This window comes from Lagenorhynchus albirostris, chromosome 5 (genome assembly GCF_949774975.1).
Source record: "Lagenorhynchus albirostris chromosome 5, mLagAlb1.1, whole genome shotgun sequence".
In the NCBI taxonomy this organism is placed as follows: Eukaryota; Metazoa; Chordata; class Mammalia; order Artiodactyla; family Delphinidae; genus Lagenorhynchus; species Lagenorhynchus albirostris.
In genome coordinates, this window is record NC_083099.1 from 75,688,850 (window position 1) to 75,712,933 (window position 24,084).

The window sequence follows — 24,084 nt, forward strand, 5'->3', positions numbered from 1 at the left end:
AAGCCACAAGTACTGAAGCCCGCGCGCCTAGAGCCCGTGCTCTACAACAAGAGAAGCCACCACAATGAGAAGCCCGCGCACCGCAACGAAGAGCAGCCCCCGCTCGCCGCAACTAGAGAAAGCCCGCGCGCAGCAACGAAGACCCAATGCAGCCAAAAAGTAAATAAAAATAAATAAATTAAAAAATAAACAAAACAAAACAGAACACCACAGGGCCCAGGTAGGGTCCAATATGCCACTGGCTGGGTGACCACAGACCCGCCCTGAGCCATGTACTCACCTCTACCACAATCCCCAGATCCTTCACATAGTCTTTCTCTGTCTGTACCAGTTCATTCAGGACAAACCTGAGCAGGAGATTAAGAACAGTGAGGGTTCCTCTTCACTGTGAAGCAAGAAATCTTCACACTGAAGTTCACAGGAAAGTTACTTTGGCGTCTCTATGACAAGACCACCCAAACCCACGCTGGGCACCCTGGGGGAGGTGCTGGCTGGTGCCCTCTGGATGAGAGGCCCCCGCTGCTCAGGAGCTGAGGGCAGCGGGGCTGAGAAGGCTTTCCCAGATGGCAGCAACAGCCAGAAGAACAATGCTCACAACCCAGCATCTGTCTTCCTATTCCTTATGCTTCCTCCTCCCTCACCTACAACTGAATAGTTGTACAGACACAAGGTAGAAGGAATAACAGTCACTCGGGCAAAACTGAGTTATGAAAGCTTCGAAGCCAAGGGATCAGCAGGAGGCTTTTCCTCCTTCGTGTCAGCTCTGTTCTTTGCTTAACAAGAAGAGAAAGACGTCTGTCTGATAAGCAACCTTTGGGCCTCAGAGACACTGTCATCAAGTGAAGTGTTTGAGATACAGAAGCTACAATTATTCAGATAGGCGTCCATGGAAACTGGCCTGCAAAAAATCCCCCGTCCAGGCCAGAAAGATTCCCTAATCACCCCTTTCAGTATGGCCACATCGCCATCCCCACCCGATGTGGGATTTAATCACTACGAGGACATTTACTTTCTTGGTTTCTTTCTTGTTAATGATTTCTTCCTCTTAGAACATTTGCTTTTGCGCCAGTTGCTTCATCTGGCTTTCCTCAAGCTCATGAGAAGGTAAGTACTAAGCCCTGGTTTATGTAGATGGAAATACTGAGGCAGTATCGCCCAAGGTGACAATGTGAGAAGCAGAGCTGGGATTTGAACCCAGTTGTACAAGAGTCCAAAGACTCTGCTCTTTCACTGTCGCCCGCTGCCTGGTTAAACGACTCAGACTGGCTCTCTGGAGTCCCTGAGGCGTCAAACCCAAACACTTCTTTCTTCCTGTCCAGACAGTAAAGAGCTGGACATAAAACACGTATGGCTGTGCACAGGGGCAGGGTAGGTGTACGCAGCTTCATGGAGTCTGATTTGTATTATCTAAGTTTGAAAGAGTTTAGCCTGGAGCCATACAACTGCATTTTTGACCTGAGTGGCAGAAGGGGTCAAGTTCTAGGATGTCAAAGAGGGGCCCCAGCCCAACGGTAGTAGCCGTTCTGAACCCAGGAAGCAATTCCTCTGAAATTCTTGTCCATACAGCACAGAGAAGCCACCGAATCCCCGGGCCTAGAGCCTCAGGGCGATGGGGAACACAACACAGGCTTCTTTATCAGCATGCCCAGCACTTCCAACCAGCTCCCTCTCTCTGATACACACAATTATGTGTTTCAGGCCACAGGAAGGAACTGGCAACGCCAAATAAAAGCATTTAAATGTATCTTTAGCATGGTCCGAGTTACCACTTGGAAGAAGGTGGTAGAAGAAAAACCACAGGAAAGTTAGAGTGGGAATTTGGGGCTAGAAGGGCCTTCTGGAGATGAAGTCCAGCTCTCTGCCTCTGGGTGGTATTTCTGTGCTAAGCTACCTGCTGACATTGAAGGGTGTCCTGGGCTTTCCAGCTTCTAGGGAAGAGGATTAGACTAGGTGCTGCCAGTGGACCTAGCATCTCCTCCCTTGAAGAGCTGATGAAAAACACTTGGAGAGATAATGACACATTAAAAGACATTCTGAAAAGGTACATAAAAGATTTATGCTACATGCATCTCAAGGCAGTACACAATCAATTGTCAAATAAACTGAACTGACAATAAAGCAATTTTTTTCATGTTCAGTTCTTATGAGTAAAGGTTATTTACAAAGTAAATGCTATTCTTTGGTCCAACTAAACTTCTTCCAGCTACAGGTCAGACCTACTTCTGACATCTATCCGTCACAATGGTAGGGAATGGCTGGTCTTCCACAGAAAAATCTCTTACAGCCTTTGCACTGGCTGTTGCCTGTGTTGAGAATACGTTTCCTCCATGGCTAAAGGCTAGTTCCTTACCTGCTTCTGGTCTTTGCGCAGACCGCTTTGGTCAGAACCATTTAAAGCCGCAACGTGGCCTCATCCATACTCCCGATCTCCCTTACTATTTTTGCTTTTCTTCCAGCTTCTAACATACGACATGATTTATTTTAAATTTTGTTTATTGTATGATTTCTCCCATTAGAATGTAAACGTGTCACGAGAGCATGGACTTTTCTTTTGTTGTTATTGTTTGTTTTATTCACTGCTGTACACCAAGCACTTGGTACATAACAGGTGCTCAACAAATATTTGTTGAATAAATGAGTGGCTAAAACTTGAAGACAATTAAGTCCATTCTTGGCTTTTTTCTTCTCCTGGACAAATAACTTTCTGTTTACATCTTCTCTCCATGGAGCTCTCATTAAACCTTTTGAGGGCTTACTGGATTGAGTCTCAATTCTCTATCCCCCCCAGCCTCCAGCTTCACATCCTCTCTTTCATCGTGACCATAAAGTATAGCAGAATAAGGACAATATACAGTAAAAGGAGTGACTCATTCTAATGCCTGGATTTTTGGGACACTGCAGGATGTGAAAATATGTGGAGGAGGGTGAGAGAGTGAGAAGAGGGGGAAGAAATGAATGAATTGCGTAAAAGAAGCAACAAACCTTTGCCTGTTGGAGCAAAGTTAGACAATATCATGTCTGGAAGCAAGACAATGACTTAAATGACTGTTCATAGGCCCTATTACAAGAGTAGAGATAAGCTTTGCCAAGGAACACCTGTCACCTTAAAGGTTACCTCCCTAATATAAGCTTTCACCTTCCTGATATAAGTTTTGCTTTGGCTTGACAAGACTGGAACATCAGCTCCAACCCTGCCTCATCTATGTAAAAACTGAAAAGCTAAGGAGAAGCAGCTTTGTACAAGTCCTAAGAAACTTCCCTTTGGGGATGGTATTTCTTTACCCCATTCTATTCCTGGGGTTCCCCTGAGCACCCATAAAGTTAAGGGGGTAAATATGGAACCAGAGCACTTACATGACACTTGCTCATTTCCATTAGGAGGTGACAGCCCTGCTCTGGGGCCAGGCCCTAGCTATGATGTTTCCTTGGTAACAGCTATAAATGGTCACTTCGTCTATCTGCAGGCAACAGAAGGACCTGGCCTCCTTTATTTTTGCTAATCTTCATGTCTATGACCAGGCTAAAGGAGTGACTAGTTTGGGGCAGAAGGGCAGGCTAATTAGCAACAGGGCGGGACCTTTTCCGCCTGCCTATCCCATTCTCACTGTGCTTACCATCTCTCACACATCAAGCTATGTGCAAGACTCATTAGCAGCTCTGCGTGCAACACAGAGTGAAACCCTAAACAACAAAACCGAAGTTTCGGAGGGACTGCAGTTTTGCAGTAATGGTGTTGCTATCTGCTTGATCGAATCAAGTAATAGAAGATTGACTTCACATCACGGTAGATAACTCAAACCTCGCAAAACATATGGGTTCTTGTGAAATGGACTGCCAATGTGAATTGTATTTACCCCTAACCATTCTAAAAGTAAAGAGGTTCTCTTGGAACTCAGCCCACAGTGAAATAAGTCAGACAGAGAAAGACAAATACTGTATGATATCACTTGTATGTGGAATCTAAAAAATAAAAAAAACTAGTGAATATAACAAAAAGGAAACAGACTCACAGATATAGAGAACAAACTAGTGGTTACCAGTGGGGAGAGGGAAGGGGGAGGGGCAAGATAGTAGTAGGGGATTAAGAAGTACAAACTATTATGTGTAAAATAAATAAGCAAGGGAAATATAGCCAATATTTGATAATAACTATAAACGAAGTATAACGTTTAAAGTTTGTGAATCACTATGTTGTACACCTGTAACTTACGTAATATTGTACATCAACTGTATCTCAATTAAAAAAAACTGGGCTAACAAAACCCCCCCAAGAAACAAATATTACTCTATAAAAAATTTTTTTTAAATAAATAAAACCGCTGGAGAAGGGGTGGAGCTAGAACCCAGCATGGTAGCCCAACAGCTCCCTTTTCCTATACGTTACTTTCCTACATGTGGGGAAACGTTTCCTCAGATGAAACTCCATCAGACTTTCTAACATGGAGTCTTTGATATGGAGCCACAGTAATGGTCCCATAGTTCCCTGACCTTTGTTGTTTAGTTTTTTTATCAGCATGTTTTAAATTTCTAACAGACTTGGTTATAACCACACCGTCAGTAATAGCCCTTATCTTACAGAAAATATTTCAGCTGAAAATCCTTAAAGTCAGTGCCAAATAGCTCGTTGTTGATCAAGGTCACACTGTATAGACCGGTCACCTTTACTTAGAACGAATGGCGCCAATGGAAACACAGTGTGGGGAATCCTTAATTCTCCCCAAACTGCACAGGACCCCGTCCCTTGTCCATTGCACACACGTGCACCAGGCTGGAGTCTGGGGAAGCACTTACATCCTGCCTCTCAGGGCCTTGGCTTTCTGTTCTTCTTCCAGGTTTCTAGGAGGTGTGGGTGGGGTCATGCCCTCATTCAGGCAGCCTGTGGGGTCTTTCAAGCTCCCCCGGTACGAGCCTCCTTCCAGACTCTGAAAAGAGAAGAATGAACAGCCTTAGAGAAGTGAACGTGGGAAAGTGGTCTGGAAGTCCTTGTGCCCCCCCAGCCCAGCCACAGCCAACTTGGTGGATTACTAACCAAGGCTGTCCTCACTGAACTTCAGTGAAGCACCAGGAGGCCAGAGACTCCCATCTTCCTGCAGCTGGGAGCCCAGAGCCGCCACCTTCTCAGGCAATTAGGATGTACTTGGTGTCAGGGGCCGCCAATTTCCCGAACATAATGAACACCGTCAAAGTGATTGATCTCTGGGTAAGAGCTCCAGAGGTAAAGCTAATCGTCGCAATTCTACACCAAACAAGCAATGAGGAAAGAAAATCCTCACTTGTAGGACCACCAAATGTGAATTGACAAGGGGAGGGCAGTGATAGGAGAATTTGTTCAGTAAAATCATGTTTGTTAAATCAGCTACGATTTTCTTTGAAGAGGCCAATGAGATGTAGACAAGAAGAGGTAAACAGACTTAGCCTTTTCTAAAAACATCTTTGCTAAGGTTATTTACCAAGGCTTTCTTTCATTTATTAATCCCTTTCATCTCTTTTAATTAAGGTGCTGCAGGACGAAGAAACAAGTTAAAGGGGCACTTCCCTGGTGGCGCAGTGGTTAAGAATCCGCCCGCCAATGCAGGGGACACGGGTTTGAGCCCTGGGCCGGGAAGATGCCACATGCTGCGGAGCAACTAAGCCCACGTGCCACAACTACTGAGCCTGCGCTCTAGAGCCTGTGAGCCACAACTGGTGAGCCTGCACGCCACGACTACTGAAGCCCATGCGCTCTAGGACCTGTGCTTCACAACAAGAGAAGCCACCGTAATGAGAAGCCCGCGCACAACAATGAAGAGTAGCCCCGGCTCGCCACAACTAGAGAAAGCCCGCGTGCCGCAACAAAGACCCAATGTACCCAAAAATAAATAAATAAAATAAATCAATTTAAAAAAAAAAAAGAAAGAAAGGAAACAAGTTAAAGGGATTAATACGTTACTCTCGAAAGAGCTAAGGGTAAAGGATTCCAATCCTAGATCTGCCAGTCCCTGGATGATTTTAAGGGAGACAGATAAAATTGTTCCATGCTTCAGTTTTTCTCCATTTTCAAGTTGGGTCTCTCCTTTCTACAGATTTTTAAGGAAAAGTCAGAGACAATAGGTGTACAACCCCTTGAAAAATTTAAAATGCTCTACAGTGGTGGGTTTCCCCCACTGTCCCCCATGGATGGAAGTATTAACAATAAGGATGCTAAAAGACGGGGTCAATCTTAACATTTTTATAACTGCTGTAGAAGAAAGGGCACGCAGCTTAGCATTTCATTATGCAAACTGGCAGAAACCATGTGGATAAACAGTAAGACTGGAGACCAAGGTCACGGTGGGCAAATGGAAAACAAATATGGGAGAGTAATCCCAACTAGCCACACAAAACGACTGTCTCCTACAGCCACTATTGTAGGAAAAGGAAAGGCTTTACTTTAGCCGTCTTTGGAAACATCAGCCCTAAGGTTAAAGTCACAAAGGTCAAGAAGTGCCCCCAAGGCTTCCCTGGTGGCGCAGTGGTTGAGAGTCCGCCTGCCGATGCAGGGGACACGGGTTCGTGCCCCGGTCCGGGAAGATCCCACATGCCGCGGAGCGGCTGGGCCCGTGAGCCATGGCTGCTGAGCCTGCGCGTCCGGAGCCTGTGCTCCGCAACGGGAGAGGCCACGACAGTGAGAGGCCCGCGTACCGCAAAAAAAGAAAAGAAGTGACCCCAAAGGTAGTAGGAACGAAAGGCTTCAGCTTGGTCTTAAACAACCCACACTTGGAGTACCTGTCACAAACTCACTTAGCTGCTGTATTTCAACAGAGGCTGAATAGAGTGTAGGAAAAGCGCAGGTAAACAAAACAAAAAGCGAACGAGGTGACCAGTGGGGCCATTATATGAGAACAGGTGGGGATTATTAGAATTGGAGGCTGAAAAACTTAAAGCGGAGATGTCAACCTTCTTTCCCCCCACTCCATCCCCAAATCAAAGGCCTGTGCCAAGGGCCAAACATGAATTTGTTACCAACACTAGAAGCCAGCATTAAGAGGACAGGGTCTTCAAGCTCGAGAGAGAGAGCTGCTTTTAACTTGACATGAAGATCTCTCACAGAACAAGTGATCAACCACGGACGTTGTCATGCAGAGAGCAGCCTAGGCTAAAAATATAGAAAGGTCAAGAAGAGTTTAGCTACATTTATGGATTCAGGATCTGTAACCAGTTATTAAGGAAATGAGTGCTTGGTGCCGAGGTCTGACAAGCCACCGGACAGACAGGCTTTCCAACGACATGTGACATGTCCCCTGGTGCCACCACCAGAGACAGGCTCCCCAGGCAGATGGACCCAGCTGGAGACTGATCCAGTTACATGCCTTTTACCTCCCCTCCCACTGTCCCCACTGTCCTGTTCTAGTCTTTGTTCTGTAGCTTGCTGGCTGGCAGGGTGCTGGCTGCAAGGCGTGGGAAACAGGCTTACATCTCTGCTACAAGGCCCTTCCGTGGACCATCCCTCTTGGCGTGGTCCACTCTCAACTCTTCTACAGAATGAAGGACATCTGAGGAGTCCAAAGTGTCACACAGGGAGATATGTTCCATCTCCTCTTGCCCGACCTGTTATACGAGCAAAGCAGCCCAAGTTATCTCTGGGGAAGGACTCTCTGGGATGCAGTTGAGGAAGGCAGAGGCAGTGAGAGAGGAAGTAGAGGGAAATATAGGGTTTGGCTAAGCTGTATGTTAGCTGTCTCAAATAATGGCATTGGCTATAAATACTTATAATAATTCAAGAGTGATTCCTTCTGAGAACCTGGCTACCTGTGCTAGGGTTGGGATACGAGGTTCCAGCCAAGGGCAACTATGGGTGACCTGCAATTGTCTGTGCTGCTCCTTGGGGGACATGGGAAGTGATGGCTGGTTGATGAGCGGTGGGCTGTGCTGCCCAGGGAGGACTTCTGCCCTGTCTGGCGCTCAGGGCCACAGCAGTCTCAGCAGACAAAGGAAAAGGTGTGCAAAGGAGGAAGCAACAAATGTTGCAAATGGGTGCTCCCATAGCTGGTGCCATGTCAGGGAACAGAGATGCAAATAGGATTCAAAAAAGAAGATTAAGTATGGAGGAAGGCTACTGCCACAATAAAAATGAACACATTTCCTGTCAGCTCGATCTTGGACCACATACCCAGAAAATGCCCTTCCTCTGGTCTCCTATATGCACCCTTTCCACACCCCCTGAACAGCATTTATTACACAGTGTTATGACTGATTTGTTTGTACTTAAGCAAATATTTATTGTGCTTCTACTATGTGCTGAATATTTACAAAGTGCTGGAGAAATGAAGATGGATAAGACGTGGCTGCCTGCCCACCAAAATCTAAGCTACAGTGGGCATTCTTCTAGGTAGGAGGGGTACTATGGGGAGGATGAAAAAAAGGAGCAGGCAGCTCTATGATGGGATAGGGAAGGTTGGGAAAGGCTTAATGGAAGAGGCAATGCTTGAACTGAGTACTGAGAAATGGAAAGGATTTCACTGGATACACCAATGGAAGGATGATCCAGGCAGGAGGAGCACTGTGACTAAAGGATCAAGTTGAGAAACTACACAGGGCAGCCTGGGAAGCTGAAGGCCACCTGGTATAGGTAGGATACAGAGTGTGAAGCAGGGGGAGAGGGGGATTAGCAAGTAACTGTGTGTTATGTGAGTTGGGGGGAGTGGGTACTAGGGAAAGAAGAAGTAGGGAGTGAAACAGACAACGCTGGAGAAGGATGCAGAGATCAGATCATCGGAAGCCTTGTGTGTAGCATATAATCTGCAAAAAACCCAAATCACTATGCTGAACACCTGAAACTAACACAAGATTGTAAATCAACCATATTTCAATTAAAAAGAAAAAGTAGAGACTTTACCTTCGAAGACCAACGATGGGAGAATTTTAAGCAGGAAAGTAACACGATTGGATTTAAGTTTTAGAAAGATCAGTCTTAATGCTCCTAAGAGCTTTTCATGACCTGGGAAAATGTATCTGATATGACAGTAAAAGGAAAACAGGACTTAAGTTTTATATACTCTATGATTAACTACATTATTTTAAAAATGTCTAAATTTCAACACTGACTATGTCTAGATGATGGTAGGATGAGATATAATTTGTGTTTAAACTCTTGTCATTTTTCCAATTTTTCCTGAATGAGCATATAATTGCTTTTATTACAGAAAAGAACTATTAAAAGTTTTTTTAAAAAGGAAAAACGAAAGAAAAGCAAGATCCCTCCAGCAGTCATGTGAAGAGACGTCAGGCTGAAATCAGGGAGGAAACGGTTGCAACAGTCCAGGCAGGAGAGGATTTTTGAGCATTGACCCTTGACTGTGAGCTCCATTAAGGAAGGTTCTGTGCTGGCAGGACTGGCACATAGTAGGACTCCGAGAATTTATTGAATGAAACTCAAAGAGTTTTATATGAAACCTCTCGGTCAAAGCTCATCTGATAAAACAACAGTCAGGGAGCTGGTCCAGCACCACCTCCCACAACCAACCCCTTAGCTGTCCCACCCTTTTATACGAATTATAAATTACACTAATTTATACAAATTAGCATGAACTCTCTTGACAAAAAGTATTAGATCTTAGTCATTCCCAGGCAACTTGGGGGTAAGGGTAGGGAAGACATTTTATAGTAGAAAAACTGAAATCTGGATTTTCCAGGCAAATGACATTACAGGTTTGTGACTTCGGGTTAAAATTTTTTGTTGGATATCTAAGCTATTCCATTTTAACAAGCTCAGGAATCTTTTCCACAGAGGGATGCCAGAGGAACTCGGCTCCTGAAAGCATACATCTACATATTGGATACGATGGGCGGTCATTATTTCCTCCCGTCTGGACAATGAACTTCTGTTAACTCTACCTTTTACAGAGCAAGCTGATTCACCTAAAGGAGAGCAAAACACCCACAACAAATGCAGCCTTGCCCTAGCCACGTTCCGTGGCCCACAGGTTGACCTAGGGAGGTGAATGCTATCCAAGTAGGAGAACCAGAGGGCAGGAAGTCTTGCTGAAGCAGGTAGGACTAATTCTCAGGATGCCAGGCCAGCAGGCAGACTGAACAAGAGCTCAGTCCTGGCCAGTCCCTTCCCTAAAGATTTTCAGCCAAGGGTCTGTGAGTGCCATCCTGAGCGCAGTAAACTACTGTGATGTGCCACCTGAGGAGGGAGCTCAGGGAGGAGGCTTTCTTTTTAGGGGCCTAAACGTTCACCTCAGGCAGGTGATGGAATCCTGGGCTGTTTAGAAACACACTAGATTCCCTTACGGCCAGGAATCTCTTGCTTCTCAAACTTGAGGAAGAAAGCCAACTTACATAGATTGCTAAGCTATTCCCCTGCAACATTCACCCAACCAGGATCTACTGACTGACAAATACTGTGTCCCTGTGTTCAGGGTGTGACTACAGAAGATAAAGGATGACTGGTTCCCTTTCCCTGCTTCTTCACAATGCAAACGAGCTAAGGGCTAACATTTGTGGGATGCTCGCTTATCAGTTTACAAAGTGCATTCACACCGGACTCAGTCTTCAACATGACTCGCTTGAGGTAAGATTCAGGTGGACAGAATCGTCGTTGATAAGTGAGATAAAAAGAGAGGCCCAAGTAGATGAAGTAACTTGCCCAGGGCTACGCAATAAGTAGCAGAGACTGGACTAACATCTAGGTCTTCTGATTCCTTATACGCTCAGCACCACCGCCGCCAGTCCCTACGTCTAGGAAAAACTTTACTAAAAATCACATGGGAAAAGCAGGGGGAGCCTTAGTCCTGGCTTAGAGTTAAAGACAATACCTTTAATACAAAACCCAGAACAAGTATTTGAGCTCTCTCTGGGGGGAGGCGGGTGGGCATGCTCTCTTGGCAAACAAAAGCACTGATTAAAGACCAAGGCTGGCAGGTGAGACCTCAGAAGTATCCATTAGTGCCCAGAGGGACTCGCCAAAGGAGTTTCCGGGGGTCTTCGGGGTTTTATCTGCAGGTGAGTGGGGAACCGCTGTCCTGGTTGCCTAACAGCAGCTTTCCAGCAGGAGAGATCACAACTGCTGGAGGCCACAGCCTTGGCACAGTCATGACCACGTGACCATACAGCACCAAGGGCAGCTTTGGGACTCAGGGACACAAGGGATCTTATGGCTTCTGGGTGGAGCCGGGGGGCCAAATGATTTCTTTTTTTTTTTTTTGCTGACAAAGCAAGAGACTTTATTGGAAAGGTGCACCCAGGCAGAGAGCAGCAGGGTAAGGGAACGGAGGAGAACTGCTCTGTCACGTGACTTGAAGTCTCAGGTTTTATGGTAATGGAATTAGTCTGCAGGTTGTTTCTGGCCAATCATTTTGACTCAGGGTCCTTCCTGGAAATGATTTCTAACTACAGCATGTAGTGCCATCACTTGAGCAACCAAAATAGAAATCAGAAAGAACCTAAGCCCTAGATATAAAAGTCCGAGTATGCCAGATGCCCCTGTAATATTTCCAGATTCTGTAAATTGGGAAGGACCTTATTAGTTCTTCTTATACTGAGCTAATTTCCACCCACACGTTCTGCCCTCTGGAGCAACCAGGAGTGAGACCAGCCCTTCTTTTCCACAGCAGTGCTCAGTTATGAGAAGACAGCTCTCGTGTGTCTTCTCTCTCCTAACTTCTTCTCCCCATTCTTAACCCCAGTTTCTGCAACTCTCCATCAAATGACATGGACCACGTGGTATTGGTTTCCTCCTCCAGGGAGGGCCCTTCCACTGAGTTCAAGAGCATTTTAGAATGCTAAGTTCAGAACCCGATACACGACTCCACACAACTCATGACGGGCATGGTCTGAAGAGCTTTGAGTACAATGGGGCTATGACGCCCCTGGATCTGTACGTTGTACTTTCATTAACCCAGCCTACGACCACACTGGCTATTCTGGCAGCTGGAACACTCTTGCACTTACAGTTAAATAAAAACTCCAGAACTTTTACAGGCTCTAGATCTTATCCTCTTCTAAGCTAGAGAGCTCATGAGAAACAGGCATACCAGTCTCGGAGGTGAAGACGTAACTCCGTATTCTCAAACGCAGCTGAGGAAACAACCAACTACTGGTGCTCCATCACTACCCCACAGTGGGTACGTATTGAGATGGGAGGAAAGAGAAAGTAGACGAAAGGAGAAAGGATGGAATTTTGGTTAGAAGATTCTGAGAAATCAGACTACTGCTCTTGCATTCCTTTCCATGACATACGCTTGGTTTTATATGTCTGGCCAAAGAAATCTCTATAATTCTGGGTTCACTGCAGGTCCTCAAGAAGTAGCTAGTGGTGGAAGAAAAAGTTGAAGCCCTTATTATGGTAGAGTCACCACCGAAAGGCCATTCATCCAACAGTCATTTGTAAAGAGCCTGTTACAGGGCCAATCAGCTCCAGCATTATCCTACACTCCCTCTACTCTGGGACATTTGCTCTAATGTGACTTCTCAGCACCTGTACTCACATGTTTAACACCTGACCCATGGATCACACAAACTAGAGGCCCATTGAGGTGCCCAACAACAGCAGTAGGTGAGCAGTAGCAGGAGGAAAATGGTAATCCAAAATATGAAAAACACAGACTTTTAGAAACAAGTGTTTACTGATGTAAACACTTCCCTGGGCTGGTCAGGGAAGCTCTTGTGGAGACATGAGATCTGAGTGGGACCTTGAGGGGCTGTTATACTTTAGACAAGCAAAAGTAAGAAGGACAATATTCTAGAGAATTGGGGTGGTTTGAACAGAAACTTGGGGGGAGGAAAACCAAATGCATGTTTGGGGACAGTGAAGAAAATAATTTAGTTGGAGCCGAGTTCATCGCCCGGAATAATACATGGATGTTGGGAAGGAAAGTTGGAGAATAGGCTGCAGGACATTAGACTACTAGGTAAGTGTGGACTTTATGGGCCAGGGATTTCCAAACTTTGATTATATACTTCAATTAGTAAACACAATTTTGGTCACGCACTCCCCAAACATGTAATTTATTTATAAATTATATTTCTGTACTCCTGTATTACCCTTATGTGCATAATAAAACATACACAAAACCATTTTAAAATGATGAGTTAAAGAGATTCTAATATTTTGTTCCAGCACCTCAAAAAACCATCTTGTGTACTTCGAGTCTCCCCCACATTGGAGACCATCGTCGTGTAGGCAAGAGGGAGACAGGGAGCCCTCACTGAGGAGGGAGCCAATCATGGGAGCCTGAGGCCGGAGGCCGATGGTGGGGAGAAGGATTAAGCAATGGCTACTCTGGGCATGAGGTCAGGGCCCATGCTCAGGTGGTGAAAGAGAAAATGCAAAAAAAAGGGATGATTTTTTTTTTTTTTTGTGGTACGCGGGCTTCTAACTGTTGTGGCCTCTCCCATTGCGGAGCACAGGCTCCGGACGCGAGGGCTCAGCGGCCATGGCTCACGGGCCCAGCCGCTCCGCGGCATGTGGGATCTTCCCGGACCGAGGCATGAACCCGTGTCCCCTGCATCGGCAGGCGGACTCTCAACCACTGCGCCACCAGGGAAGCCCCGGGATGATTTTTTAAGGAAAAAAATTTTTAATGGTTATTTGCAGAATGAAGAGGGTATATGGGTCAGTGTGGAGAGGGACGGAGAGGTAGTGAGGAGTGGTCAGGGAGATGGGTTTCAAGAAGTCAATGCAGCGTACATGAGAGCACTCAACTCCCTGCGTGGGACAGAGAAAGATGGCAGGAAAAGGCACGACCTTCAGGAGTTTGACACTAGTACTAAAAATACCAGCTAACTTTTTTTTTTAATTAGTAAGAAACATTAGAAAGAAAAGAAGAAGGTCATATGTGTGAAATTTCATTGGTCTTCTATAAACTAGGATATTTGAAAAGAGAGTTACTGTAATCAAAATTATGATGAGGCAGCTTTCCCTAGAGAGTATCCATCATTTTCAAGTGGAGAAGGGTTTAAAAGCCGCATGGAGGTGAAACACGCAGAACTGCCTCCAGGACCCACACTTACCAGCTTGCTTTTGACCAACTGTTCTATTGCACTGACAAGGTCTGCAGCAGTAGGTACTTCGGTGGAAGCCTGCCGGGCTGCTAGCAAAGAGGAGGACTGCAAGACATTGAGCAGCAAAGGAAAAGCAGATTAGCGAGGCATGAGGAATAGCAATTAGGCAGCAACACAGCAAGTCCAAAGCTTCAGGCAGGCAAAGGAGGCAAAGCTCTCTGTTTAGAGGGAAGAGATGACAGAGGGAGATAGGGATAGCGTGGGTGTGGGGCAGCGAAGCAGGGGTGGGACCAAGCTCTTTTTAGTCAGACCTCTTGAGGAGCTGAGGGGAGGGGTCACTGAGTTCCCAGGAGGCCAACAGGGAAGGGCTGCACCCACTGACAGCAAGGGGGGAGGGGGCAGACAGGATTCTGGCCACTACAGGGCTGCCCACTGCTGTTCCAGGAAATGAGGGTCAATAAACCTAGCCTCGAGTGTGTCCAAAGAGAAACTGTCCTTACTTTACTTACATGTAGATCTTCAACACAGACTGTCACCACGTGTCAAGCAGAAATGCTAGGAGCAGGGCACTTGGAGACCAGAAAACGCCTCCCCCATTCACACACACACACACACACACACACACACACACACAGTCACACACTCTCTCTCTCTCACACACACACACTCCTCCACAAACACTGCTGTTTCTGGTAAGGCCCCCGAACTGAAACACTAGGGAAGTAATAAAGGGCTTTAGCAGGACTTGTGCGTCTCATGGTGGAGCAACCAGGCACTACCCTGTTCACAGTGAAAGGCGGCTCAAGCCCAGGGCCTTCCTCCTTCCCTCACACCAGCAGTAAGGACTGGTCTACCGGACTGTCTGGTCAACGGTTTGGGCATTCCTGCTCACTGAGGGACAGTGTTTTGTTTTGTTTTTTTTTCTTCCTACTCCTACTTGAGAAGAAATTGGGAGAGAAACGGTTAACCCTGTGTAAGCTTTAACCCACCCTGTGCTTCAAAGCAGAGGACAACGGAGTTCCCAGGGCCCAGGACGCGTGGGCAGTGACCGTGGGAGTAGAAAGTTGGACATCCTGGCCAGGCTGTGGCTTCAAGTCTGTCCTTTAAGTTATGGGGAAGAATTTCTAAAAGGAAGCTTCTTGTTGTCTAAGCTAAGACTTACTTTAGGTAAGTCTTTGCTTCTGAAATGGGCTAAAAAAAATCAAATGAATGTAATTCAGAGAGAGCAACACTCTTTTCCTCTCCTGGGGAAAGCAGGAAAGGAACTTAAATCTCTTTGGAAATCCAAGTTATCTACTTTCTGCTCTAGTAATCCTTCCTCTGGGAACTTATTCCAAGGACAGAAGTCAAAAGAACAAATGCTGTATGTACCAAGTGATCTGTAGCAGTATTACCCAGAGCAGCAAAAATTGGAAACAATCCAGGATATCCCCAAACAGGCTGGTCAAGCATATTACGATACATCACATAAGTGAAATACTCCTCAGTTATTAAAATTATAGTTCTGAAGGTAAAATTAATAAGATTTTAGGAAATATTAAACATTATTAATATTTAATTTATCAATATTAAAAATATAAAACAATGAACACATCCTATGCCTAGTATAATTATAAAAATAAAACATACCTGCATATGAACAAATAGAAGGAGACAGAATTAAAGTAACTGCACAACACTAGAATGGGTGAACTTTTAGAAATTCCTTTTACACCGCTGTAAAAATTATTTTAATGAATCCCAACTCCATTTGCTAGAAATTCTGAAGCTCATCCCGCTCCCAAATATTCCAGAAAAACAGACGTTCAGAAACCAAACAGCAGGACTGAGGAGGTTCATGTGTCTAAAAAGGCGCTCATGCCACCTGCCCTAATCCTGGCTAAGAAAAGGGCTACACAAATGTCTGGGGGTAAGTCCGCATTCTCAGTTAAAAATTATCCAGGAACAACATAACGTCCTTTCCCCAAAACAAACCGTGCTTGAGGGACGTGGAGGGGGAGGGCTCGTGGCCTCTCCTTATCTTATGTAAGCTGGTACTTCCATGCGAAGGCGGTGTGGGGCGGCAGATAATGTGACCCGCGTGCCCTGCTCCCCACACACACTATCACTGTGTCTAGAACATTTGACAATAGGCCTCTGGGAACACAGCAGGTTGGTTCTCGTTCCCACCTCAAGGCGAAGCACAGGCGTTTCTGCCTCTGGGGATCCAGGATGGGCGTCATGCCATGCTTCCTCTACTTCTCTTCCCAACAGTCCAGAGACAGAGCCTTAGGAGGGGCCGTAACTGTGTGCTTCTCATGGGTGAGTCACAGAGGGGGCAGCGACCACATCTGAGTCATGGACCTGTTCCTGGAAAATGTCCCTCTAGCTTAGCACAGAGGAAGACCTCAACTAATGTCTGGGGGCCACCGATCCAAAATGCAAAGCAGAGAGAATTCAAACAAGATCTGGGATATCACCAGAAACACTGAAGCAACTGCATCAGTACTTCCTGGATTGTATCCTGGGTGGCGCTGTGAAGGTTTGCTCCCTGCCCGTGCATGCTGGGCCCACCACCTCAGAAGGGGCTGCTGACTGCAGGGCAGGGCACTGGAGAGCACAGGGAGGCCCCAGGGGGATGGCTAACCACCACCAGCAGCACAAGAAAACGACACTCTGGAAAGCAAACGGGAAGGACAATCAAAAACTGAAACCACCACCTCAGCCTCCAGAGTCCTCCAGGACAGCGACGCTGAGAGAAGCAAGAGAAACACAATGAAGTGACAGCACAGTTAGGAAGGCCAGTGACGGAGCACACAACGAAAGCAGGGACCTACCCGAGCCTCAGCTCAGTACCAGGAAGCACATTCAGCCTGAGCCTCTGCTCCAGAACAATCGGGATGATGACCCTGCGCCCAGAGGCTTGGTGGACACATTTCAGACACCAGAGAGTCTCTGCAGGCCAGTGAGCCAGAGAATTTTGCAAATCAAAGAACTGAGGCAACCTGGCATGTTAGGTTTGTCCGACTTTGACAAAACCTCCCCTTAGCAGCATCTCCATCCCTCATGCTTTGTTTGCACTGGGCTTGACTGGAAGTTACCATGATTTGGATTTTAGAGTTGAGGATGAGGAAAACAATCAACTAACACATAGGTTGAACAACAAAATGATCATGACCTAGAACCACCTTGGATTCCTCTTCGAGACAATAGTTCTTTTCGGGATCTGCTGCTTCCAAAGACAGAGCCATTACCCTTCATCAACAGGACGAGATACCAGGCAGATTTCTGCTTTGAGTATTTTACACCCACCCCTGTACTGCCCAGAAGCAAGTCAGACCTCCAGGGTTGGGGGAGGGGAGCCCTTCCCGACACAGATGGAATCTACGTCACCTCGGATTCATGCGGCATAAGAGATAACAAGGGAGAGAGAGTGTTACTACCCCTGACACACACACAAAACGAAATCACGTGTTTTACACATGGCTCTTCCAAGTGAGAAGGAAGTCCTACCATCTCGTCCTGCGTGGGGTCGTTGTCAAAGATCTTCATAGGCGGAGGGAGGGGTGTGTGTGACTCTTCATCTGGCTCATCCTCACCCCAACCTTTCTTGCTCTTCTAGAACAAAAGAGCAGCATTAGTCACTGTTTCCTATAGTTAAAGATGCCAGTTGGTTCAGGACTTGGGATTTTTAGAAAAGAAACATATAAGATACCCGCCTCTCTCAACTCACTCCTAGTTTTTTCAGTTTCAGGGTCCTCCCGTGTGAATGGGCACACCTGCTTATCTCAAAAGGACAATGAGGTCCAAATGGTGGAAAACACACACACACACACACACACACACACACACACACGAAAAACATCTACTTTATCGATTAGCCAGGAAGAGCGAAAGCTGAGAGAGTGGTTGGAGAGAAACTAACTTTTAAGTTTATGAAGGACTCAAACTACAATCTAAATATCACCAGGCTCTACTGCCATTCAGAGGGAGAAAAGGTAGACAGCATAAAACTACAAAGAGAGTCTGGTTTCACATCAGGAAGAATTTCTTAGCCATGTCAGTGACTAGGGTAGGTTAGTTTGCCAGATAAAAGAATTATCTCATTCCCGAACCAAATACCCACTATATTTTGATCACAGAATCCCAGTTTTGGAAGGGATATAAGAGGTCGTTGCCCAGTCTGACCTCTCAGCCAACACTGGTCTCTCCAACTGTTATGTGAGGTCATACAGTCTCCCAAACCTTTTCAGTATGGGTGTTCATCTGTTTTCATGAAGCCCCATTTCATCCCTGGTTGAGCCCCCATTAAAGGCTGCAACCTTGGCTACTGTAAACCTTCACCTGTTAATCATAATTCTGCCTTCTGGAGCAACCAGGAGTTGTCTACTCCATTTTATAAATGCCACTGCTCAACATACTCGAAAACAGCCATAATCTCCCAAGACAGTCTTCTGTTTTCCAGGCCTGGCAGGTTTAATGCGGTCTTTAGTAGAGGCTGGGGACTTGGTGACCAGCTGGCTCCCCGTGGGCCCCGACACGCATCTCCAAATCTGGCAAAATGGTGTCTGTCTGCTGGACACTCTAGGTGCCAGACTTCAACCAGTCACAAATCAAACTGGCAATGTCTTTTTTTTTTCCTACTGTTTTTAATTTTTTTTTAAAATGGAACTAAACAGATTCATAGACACAGAGAACAGACTTGTGGTTGCCACGGGGAGGAGGGGAGAGAGAAGGATGGACTGGGAGTTTGGGGTTGGTAGATGCAAACTATTACATTTAGAATGGATAAACAACAAGGTCCTACTGTACAGCACAGGGAACTATATTCAAACTGGCAATGTCTTGAGAATACAAAGATCACCTAGGCCCAAGAAGACCAACTACTGGGAACTAGAGTCTGGCTAGTTTACAAACCCCGGGGAAGGATGCCTCTTGAGGCTCCAGGAAGGAGGTACATCAGAAACCCCTCCCGATGGAAGGCTCCGGGGCTTCGAGTAAGTACCTCGTCAGCGCTGTCTCCCTGAGGGGTCGTCTCATCCCCAGGCTTGGGAGATCCCAGGTCAAAGCTCTTCCGACCGTCTCGTACTTTCTTCTGCTTCTTGATGTTTCCGTCTGCCTTCCCGCTGTTGAGCCGCCGCACGGGACTCGTCAGCCACTTCTTCAGGGTGTTGGTGGAGCGCTTGGGCCCAGGGGAACTGTGGATGGAGTTCAGGGAGGGCTGGGCCTGCAGGTTGGCCACCGACTCGGACTTGCCTCCGTTTTCACTTGAATGAGAGTACGCATCTGAGGAAAAAGAATAGACAGACACGGCACGTCAGGGGCAGTTAAGGCAGGCTGCCAGCCTGGGAGAAAGACAGCTCCAACCCCGGGAAGCTAGGGCACCAGGCGGAATGTCAAGGCCAGCTGCAGACAGAAGACAAAGACTCCTGCAAAATCAAGATTCTAAGCAAGAACCACCAACCAATAACAATGTCATAGAGCACCTATGAGTATTATGAAGTTGTATAAGACACAGATTCTATTTTCATAGATGCCTTATCTAGCTACACACACACACACACACACACACACACACACACACAAACACACACAAAGAGGGAAAGAGAAGAGTCAAAGAGCAAGACAGAGCACGCAAAAATAAAGATGAATGCACAAAGCAGTATGTGGTTAATTGCCAGAGGGCTGGCATGGACTGCAGACCATAAGGAAGCAGAGCTGAGAGGAGGGTCAGATCAGCGCAGGCAGGACTGGTCTGAAAAGCTTTAACGGAAGACATGTGTCTGAGTAGGAGGGAAGGGAGAAGGAATTCCAAAAGCGGGAGATGGCAGGAACAAAAGCACAGAGGCAGGAAAATGGAGAAACAAGTGAACACAGCCCTTAAGCAGACCCTTCCAATGAAATAAAGATGAACAGAGAAGAAGAAACTGGACAGAAAGAAGAGTGAAAACATTTAATAGTAAACTAGAGGAGTACGAACTTTATTGTGAGACGCTAATGGGAAAGGGGGCAAAAAGCGCTTTTGTTTGCTTGTTTGTTTTTTAATTAATCTGGTAACTACAGACAACATAGCCCTGGGAAGAGGGATTGGAATCTAGAAGCCCACACTAGGAGGACACCGGGAGGACACAGGAATGAATGTGAGGCATTTCAAAGCAAGAAGTGATACAGTTAGTATCTGGATGACACATCACAGGTGAGTTGTCTCTCTTATGCTGCTTCTTCTCATTGCCAAAGAGGTCTTGGGAGAATACCTGACCAGCTTCACCGCAACCCCTGATGGGCCCTGTGGCCCTGGTACCAGTTTGCATACTGGTAGTTAAACCAAACACATGACTAGGTATTTATAAAAAGTACTGCCGTGGCTTTTTACGCCCACTTGTCTCAAAGACCGAATCATCTTTTCCTATACAGTAATGGCTTTATCCTAGACCGAGACTAGAGGTCTAACCTGGCCTTGGAGGCCCGACGGCCTAGACCTGTCCAATACATTAGAAACCAAATCTTAAAATAAAGAGAATGAATATTTTTGCCAGTCAAGAGCTGCCTCCGGCCTCTACAACCGGCTGATCTCACAGGCACCAAGCTCAGGCTCCTGACCCTGCGGGAACTTTCTTAGATATGGTTAGAGTTCTGTGCATACTTTAGAAAACAAGAACAGAATATCTGCATGTAGAAGCATTCAAAATTGAGCTTCTAAAGCCCCCTGGTATGAAGGATAACTCATAGGGTTGCTCAGCTCAGGGAATATTTAGGGATCGGCTGACTTGGTTGACGTCCCTTTAAGGACAAAGCTGTAATCTTATCTCAGAGAATTCTGTGCTGGCTGTGGTCTTGGGTGTGTTGACATTATTTCTGAAGTGTTTGGTATGGGTCAAACTCCTGTTCTCAGAAGCCCGGGTGATAAACATCTCAGCAGCATCACTGCAGCACTAGTAGTGGGACCTGGGCCTCTTATCTCTCTGCTGATAAGCCCCAGAGGCTTTTCATTCACCAGGCCCCTGTGATACCACAAGTCTCTGTTAAATCCAAGCCTTCAAAACTTAGATTTATCAGTATATGTTGTGTCAGCAGAGCTAGAGGCCCAGCCACGTTAACTGTGCCTTGTGTTACTGAGCAAGACGGATGACTGCCTAAGTTTTCTGTTCCATGACGAACCACAGCCTGGCTTTGAGATTCATGAATGCAGATTTTGACTGACCATTCTGCTCCTCTCTCTATCATCTGATTCTGCTTTGGTGCATTCTGTACAAATTAATGGCAAGTGTACAGATTATACAGTACAAATTAAAAATCAAGAGTATTCTCAATTTTGTTTCAAGTTTATTCTGTGTAAACCATCAGGGCCATTCAACCACAGCCCACATAAAAGAGAACTGAAGAGTTGGAAGCAATCTCTAACTTGTCATCTAGTGAGGGTCCCGTATTGAGACAGGACTATTTCTAAATCACTTTGAATGCACGGTTACAAAAAGATGTGGCATCGTTTAGTCTAGAAAATGTGTACTTAGTTTATTGCTACTTCAAAGAATTATTGCCATGTGATGCTCACCCCATCTTTGGAAGATGGCTGCAACGAGCTGTTTGAGAATTTATTCTAGTACCTTTCCGGGCACAACAGCTAACTGACCGATCTGTAACAACTACAACAGTAATACTGTTATCTCACCAAATCTTTCCAAGCTGAGACAGGTACTAAGTATGAGTATCATCTTAGGAAATAAAGTGTTCCAGGAAACCCAGGGTCATCATTAGTGTGGCAGACAGGCAAAATTTAAACCCAGATCTGACTCCACTGCACATATATTTAATCTTATTCCCACATCTGTGTCTACTCCATGAATTCTGTTAGCCTCTATAATTATTGTAAAAAAGAACATCAAGTTGTTAGTCTATGTGACATTTCATATAGACATTTATATATAATTTATATGTTATTAAGTTTCAATGCTGAAAACAATCTCAGTCTCACTAATTTTACAGATAAGGCAATAAAAGCTTGTATATGGGAAATCCATGGTCACAAATTAGTTAGCCATAAAGCTAGGACCAGAATCCAGGCGCCTCTACATCTCTGCAGGGTTCTGAACCAAAGCTTCCTCTTCAGGCCTGAGGCATTAAAAACTGTCCATAAGATTGGTATCTGGTTTTACGTCACTGGGAAGACAAATGTGTCCTTGGACACTGCAGGAATAAAGTTCCCTGGTATGTCCAACTTGCTTCCTAGATCAGAAAAAATAATATTCTGAGGCTGATTTTACTATGAGATATTTTTATTTTTTTCATTTTGTTTTGGCTGCACCACTCAGCACGTGGGATCTTAGTTCCCCAACCAGGGATCGAACCCTCACCCCCTGCAGTGGAAGCACGAAGTCTTAACAACTGGACCGCCGGGGAAGTCCCACTATGAGATATTTTTCAAATAGAAAAAAATATAGAAAAAATTTAACATCTAAATACCCACCACCTAGATATAAGTGTAGACATTTTTGCCATATTTACTTCAGTTTTTTTAATCTTTCTTTTAATTGAACTATAGTTGATTTACAAAGTTGTGTTGGTTTCAGATGTACAGCAAAGTGATTCAGTTATACATACATATGTGTGTATATATATATATATATATATATATATTCTTTTTCAGATTCTTTGCCATTATAGGTTATTATAAGATATTGAATATAGTTCCCCATGCTACACAGTAGGTCCTTATTGTTTATCTAATTGATATACAGTAGAGTGTATATGTTAATCCCAAACTCCCAATTTATCCTCCCCCATCACTTTCCCCTTTGGTAATCATAAGTTTGTTTTCTATGTCTGTGAGTCTATTTCTGCTTTGTAAATAAGTTAATTTGTATCATATTTTTTTAGATTCCACATGTAAGTGATATCCTATGATACTTGTCTTTCTCTGTCTGAATTCCTTCACTTAATATGATAATCTCTGGGTCCATCCATGTTGCTGCAAATGGCACTGTCATTCTTTTTTATGGCTGAGTAATATTCCATTGTGTGTGTGTACACACACACACACACACACACACACACACACACACACACACACCCCACATCTTCTTTATCCATTCATCTGTCAATGGATATTTAGGTTGCTTCCATGTCTTGGCTATTGTAAATAGTGCTGGTATGAACACTGGGGTGCATGTATCTTTTCAAATTAGAGTTTTCTCTGGATATCTGCCCAGGAGAGAGATCACTGGATCATATGATAATTCTATTTTTAGCTTTTAAAGGGATCTCCATATTGTTCCCCATAGTGGCTGCATTAATGTACATTCGCACCAACAGTGTAGGAGGGTTCCTTTTTCTCCACATCTTCTGTAGCATTTGTTATTTGTAGACTTTTTCATGATGGCCATTCTGACCAGTGTGAGGTGATACCTCACTGTAGTTTTAATTTTCCTTTCTCTAATGATTAGCGATATTGAACACCTTTTCATGTGTCTGTTGGCCATCTGTATGTCTTTGGAGAAATGTCTATTTAGGTCTTCTGGCCATTTTTTGACTGGGTTGTTTGGTTTTTTGATATTAAGCTGTATGAGCTATTTGTATATTTTGGAAATTAATCCCTTGTTGGTAGCATCATTCGCAGTATTTTCTCCCAGTCCGTGGTTGTCTTTTAATTTTGTTTATGGTTTCCTTTGCTGTGCAAAAGCTTTTACATTTAATTAGGTTCCATTTGTTTATTTTTGCTTTTGTTTCGTTATTCTAGGGGAGAGATCCAAAAAAATATTGTTGTGATTTATGTCAAAGAGTATTCTGCACCTATGTTTTTCTCTAGGAGTTTTATAGTATCCGGTCTTATGTTTAGGTCTTTAATCCATTTTGAGTTTATTTTTGTACATGGTGTTAGAGAATGTTCTAATTTTGTTCTTTTACGTGTAGCTGTCCAGTTTTTCCAGCACCACTTATTGAAGAGACTGTCTTTTCTCCATTGTATATTCTTGCCTTTGTTGTAGATTAATTGACCATAAGTGCATGTGTTTATTTATGGGCTTTCTATCCTGTTCCAGAAAAGGCTCTTGATAAAATTCAACATCCCTTTATGATAAAACTCTGCCCAGAAAGTGGGCATAGAGGGAACATACCTCAACATAATAAAGGCCATATATGACAAAC

General features: G+C 45.0%; 1 protein-coding gene across 3 annotated transcripts in view; it reads right to left on the reverse strand.

Annotated features, from left to right (window-relative positions):
- LOC132521141 (kalirin-like) overlaps positions 1 to 24,084 on the reverse strand; it is a 110,530-nt gene that overhangs the window by 51,141 nt on the left and 35,305 nt on the right. The window contains exons 2-6 of one of the 3 annotated variants that reach the window (XM_060150455.1): positions 18,950 to 19,230; positions 17,458 to 17,562; positions 13,975 to 14,070; positions 4,792 to 4,922; positions 281 to 347 (exon numbers count right to left, since the gene is read on the reverse strand). In XM_060150455.1, the coding sequence (XP_060006438.1) occupies positions 281 to 347; positions 4,792 to 4,922; positions 13,975 to 14,070; positions 17,458 to 17,562; positions 18,950 to 19,230 (680 nt within the window). The remainder of the gene's footprint in view (positions 1 to 280; positions 348 to 4,791; positions 4,923 to 13,974; positions 14,071 to 17,457; positions 17,563 to 18,949; positions 19,231 to 24,084) is intronic. The other 2 variants (XM_060150457.1, XM_060150456.1) reach the window with 2 other exon arrangements.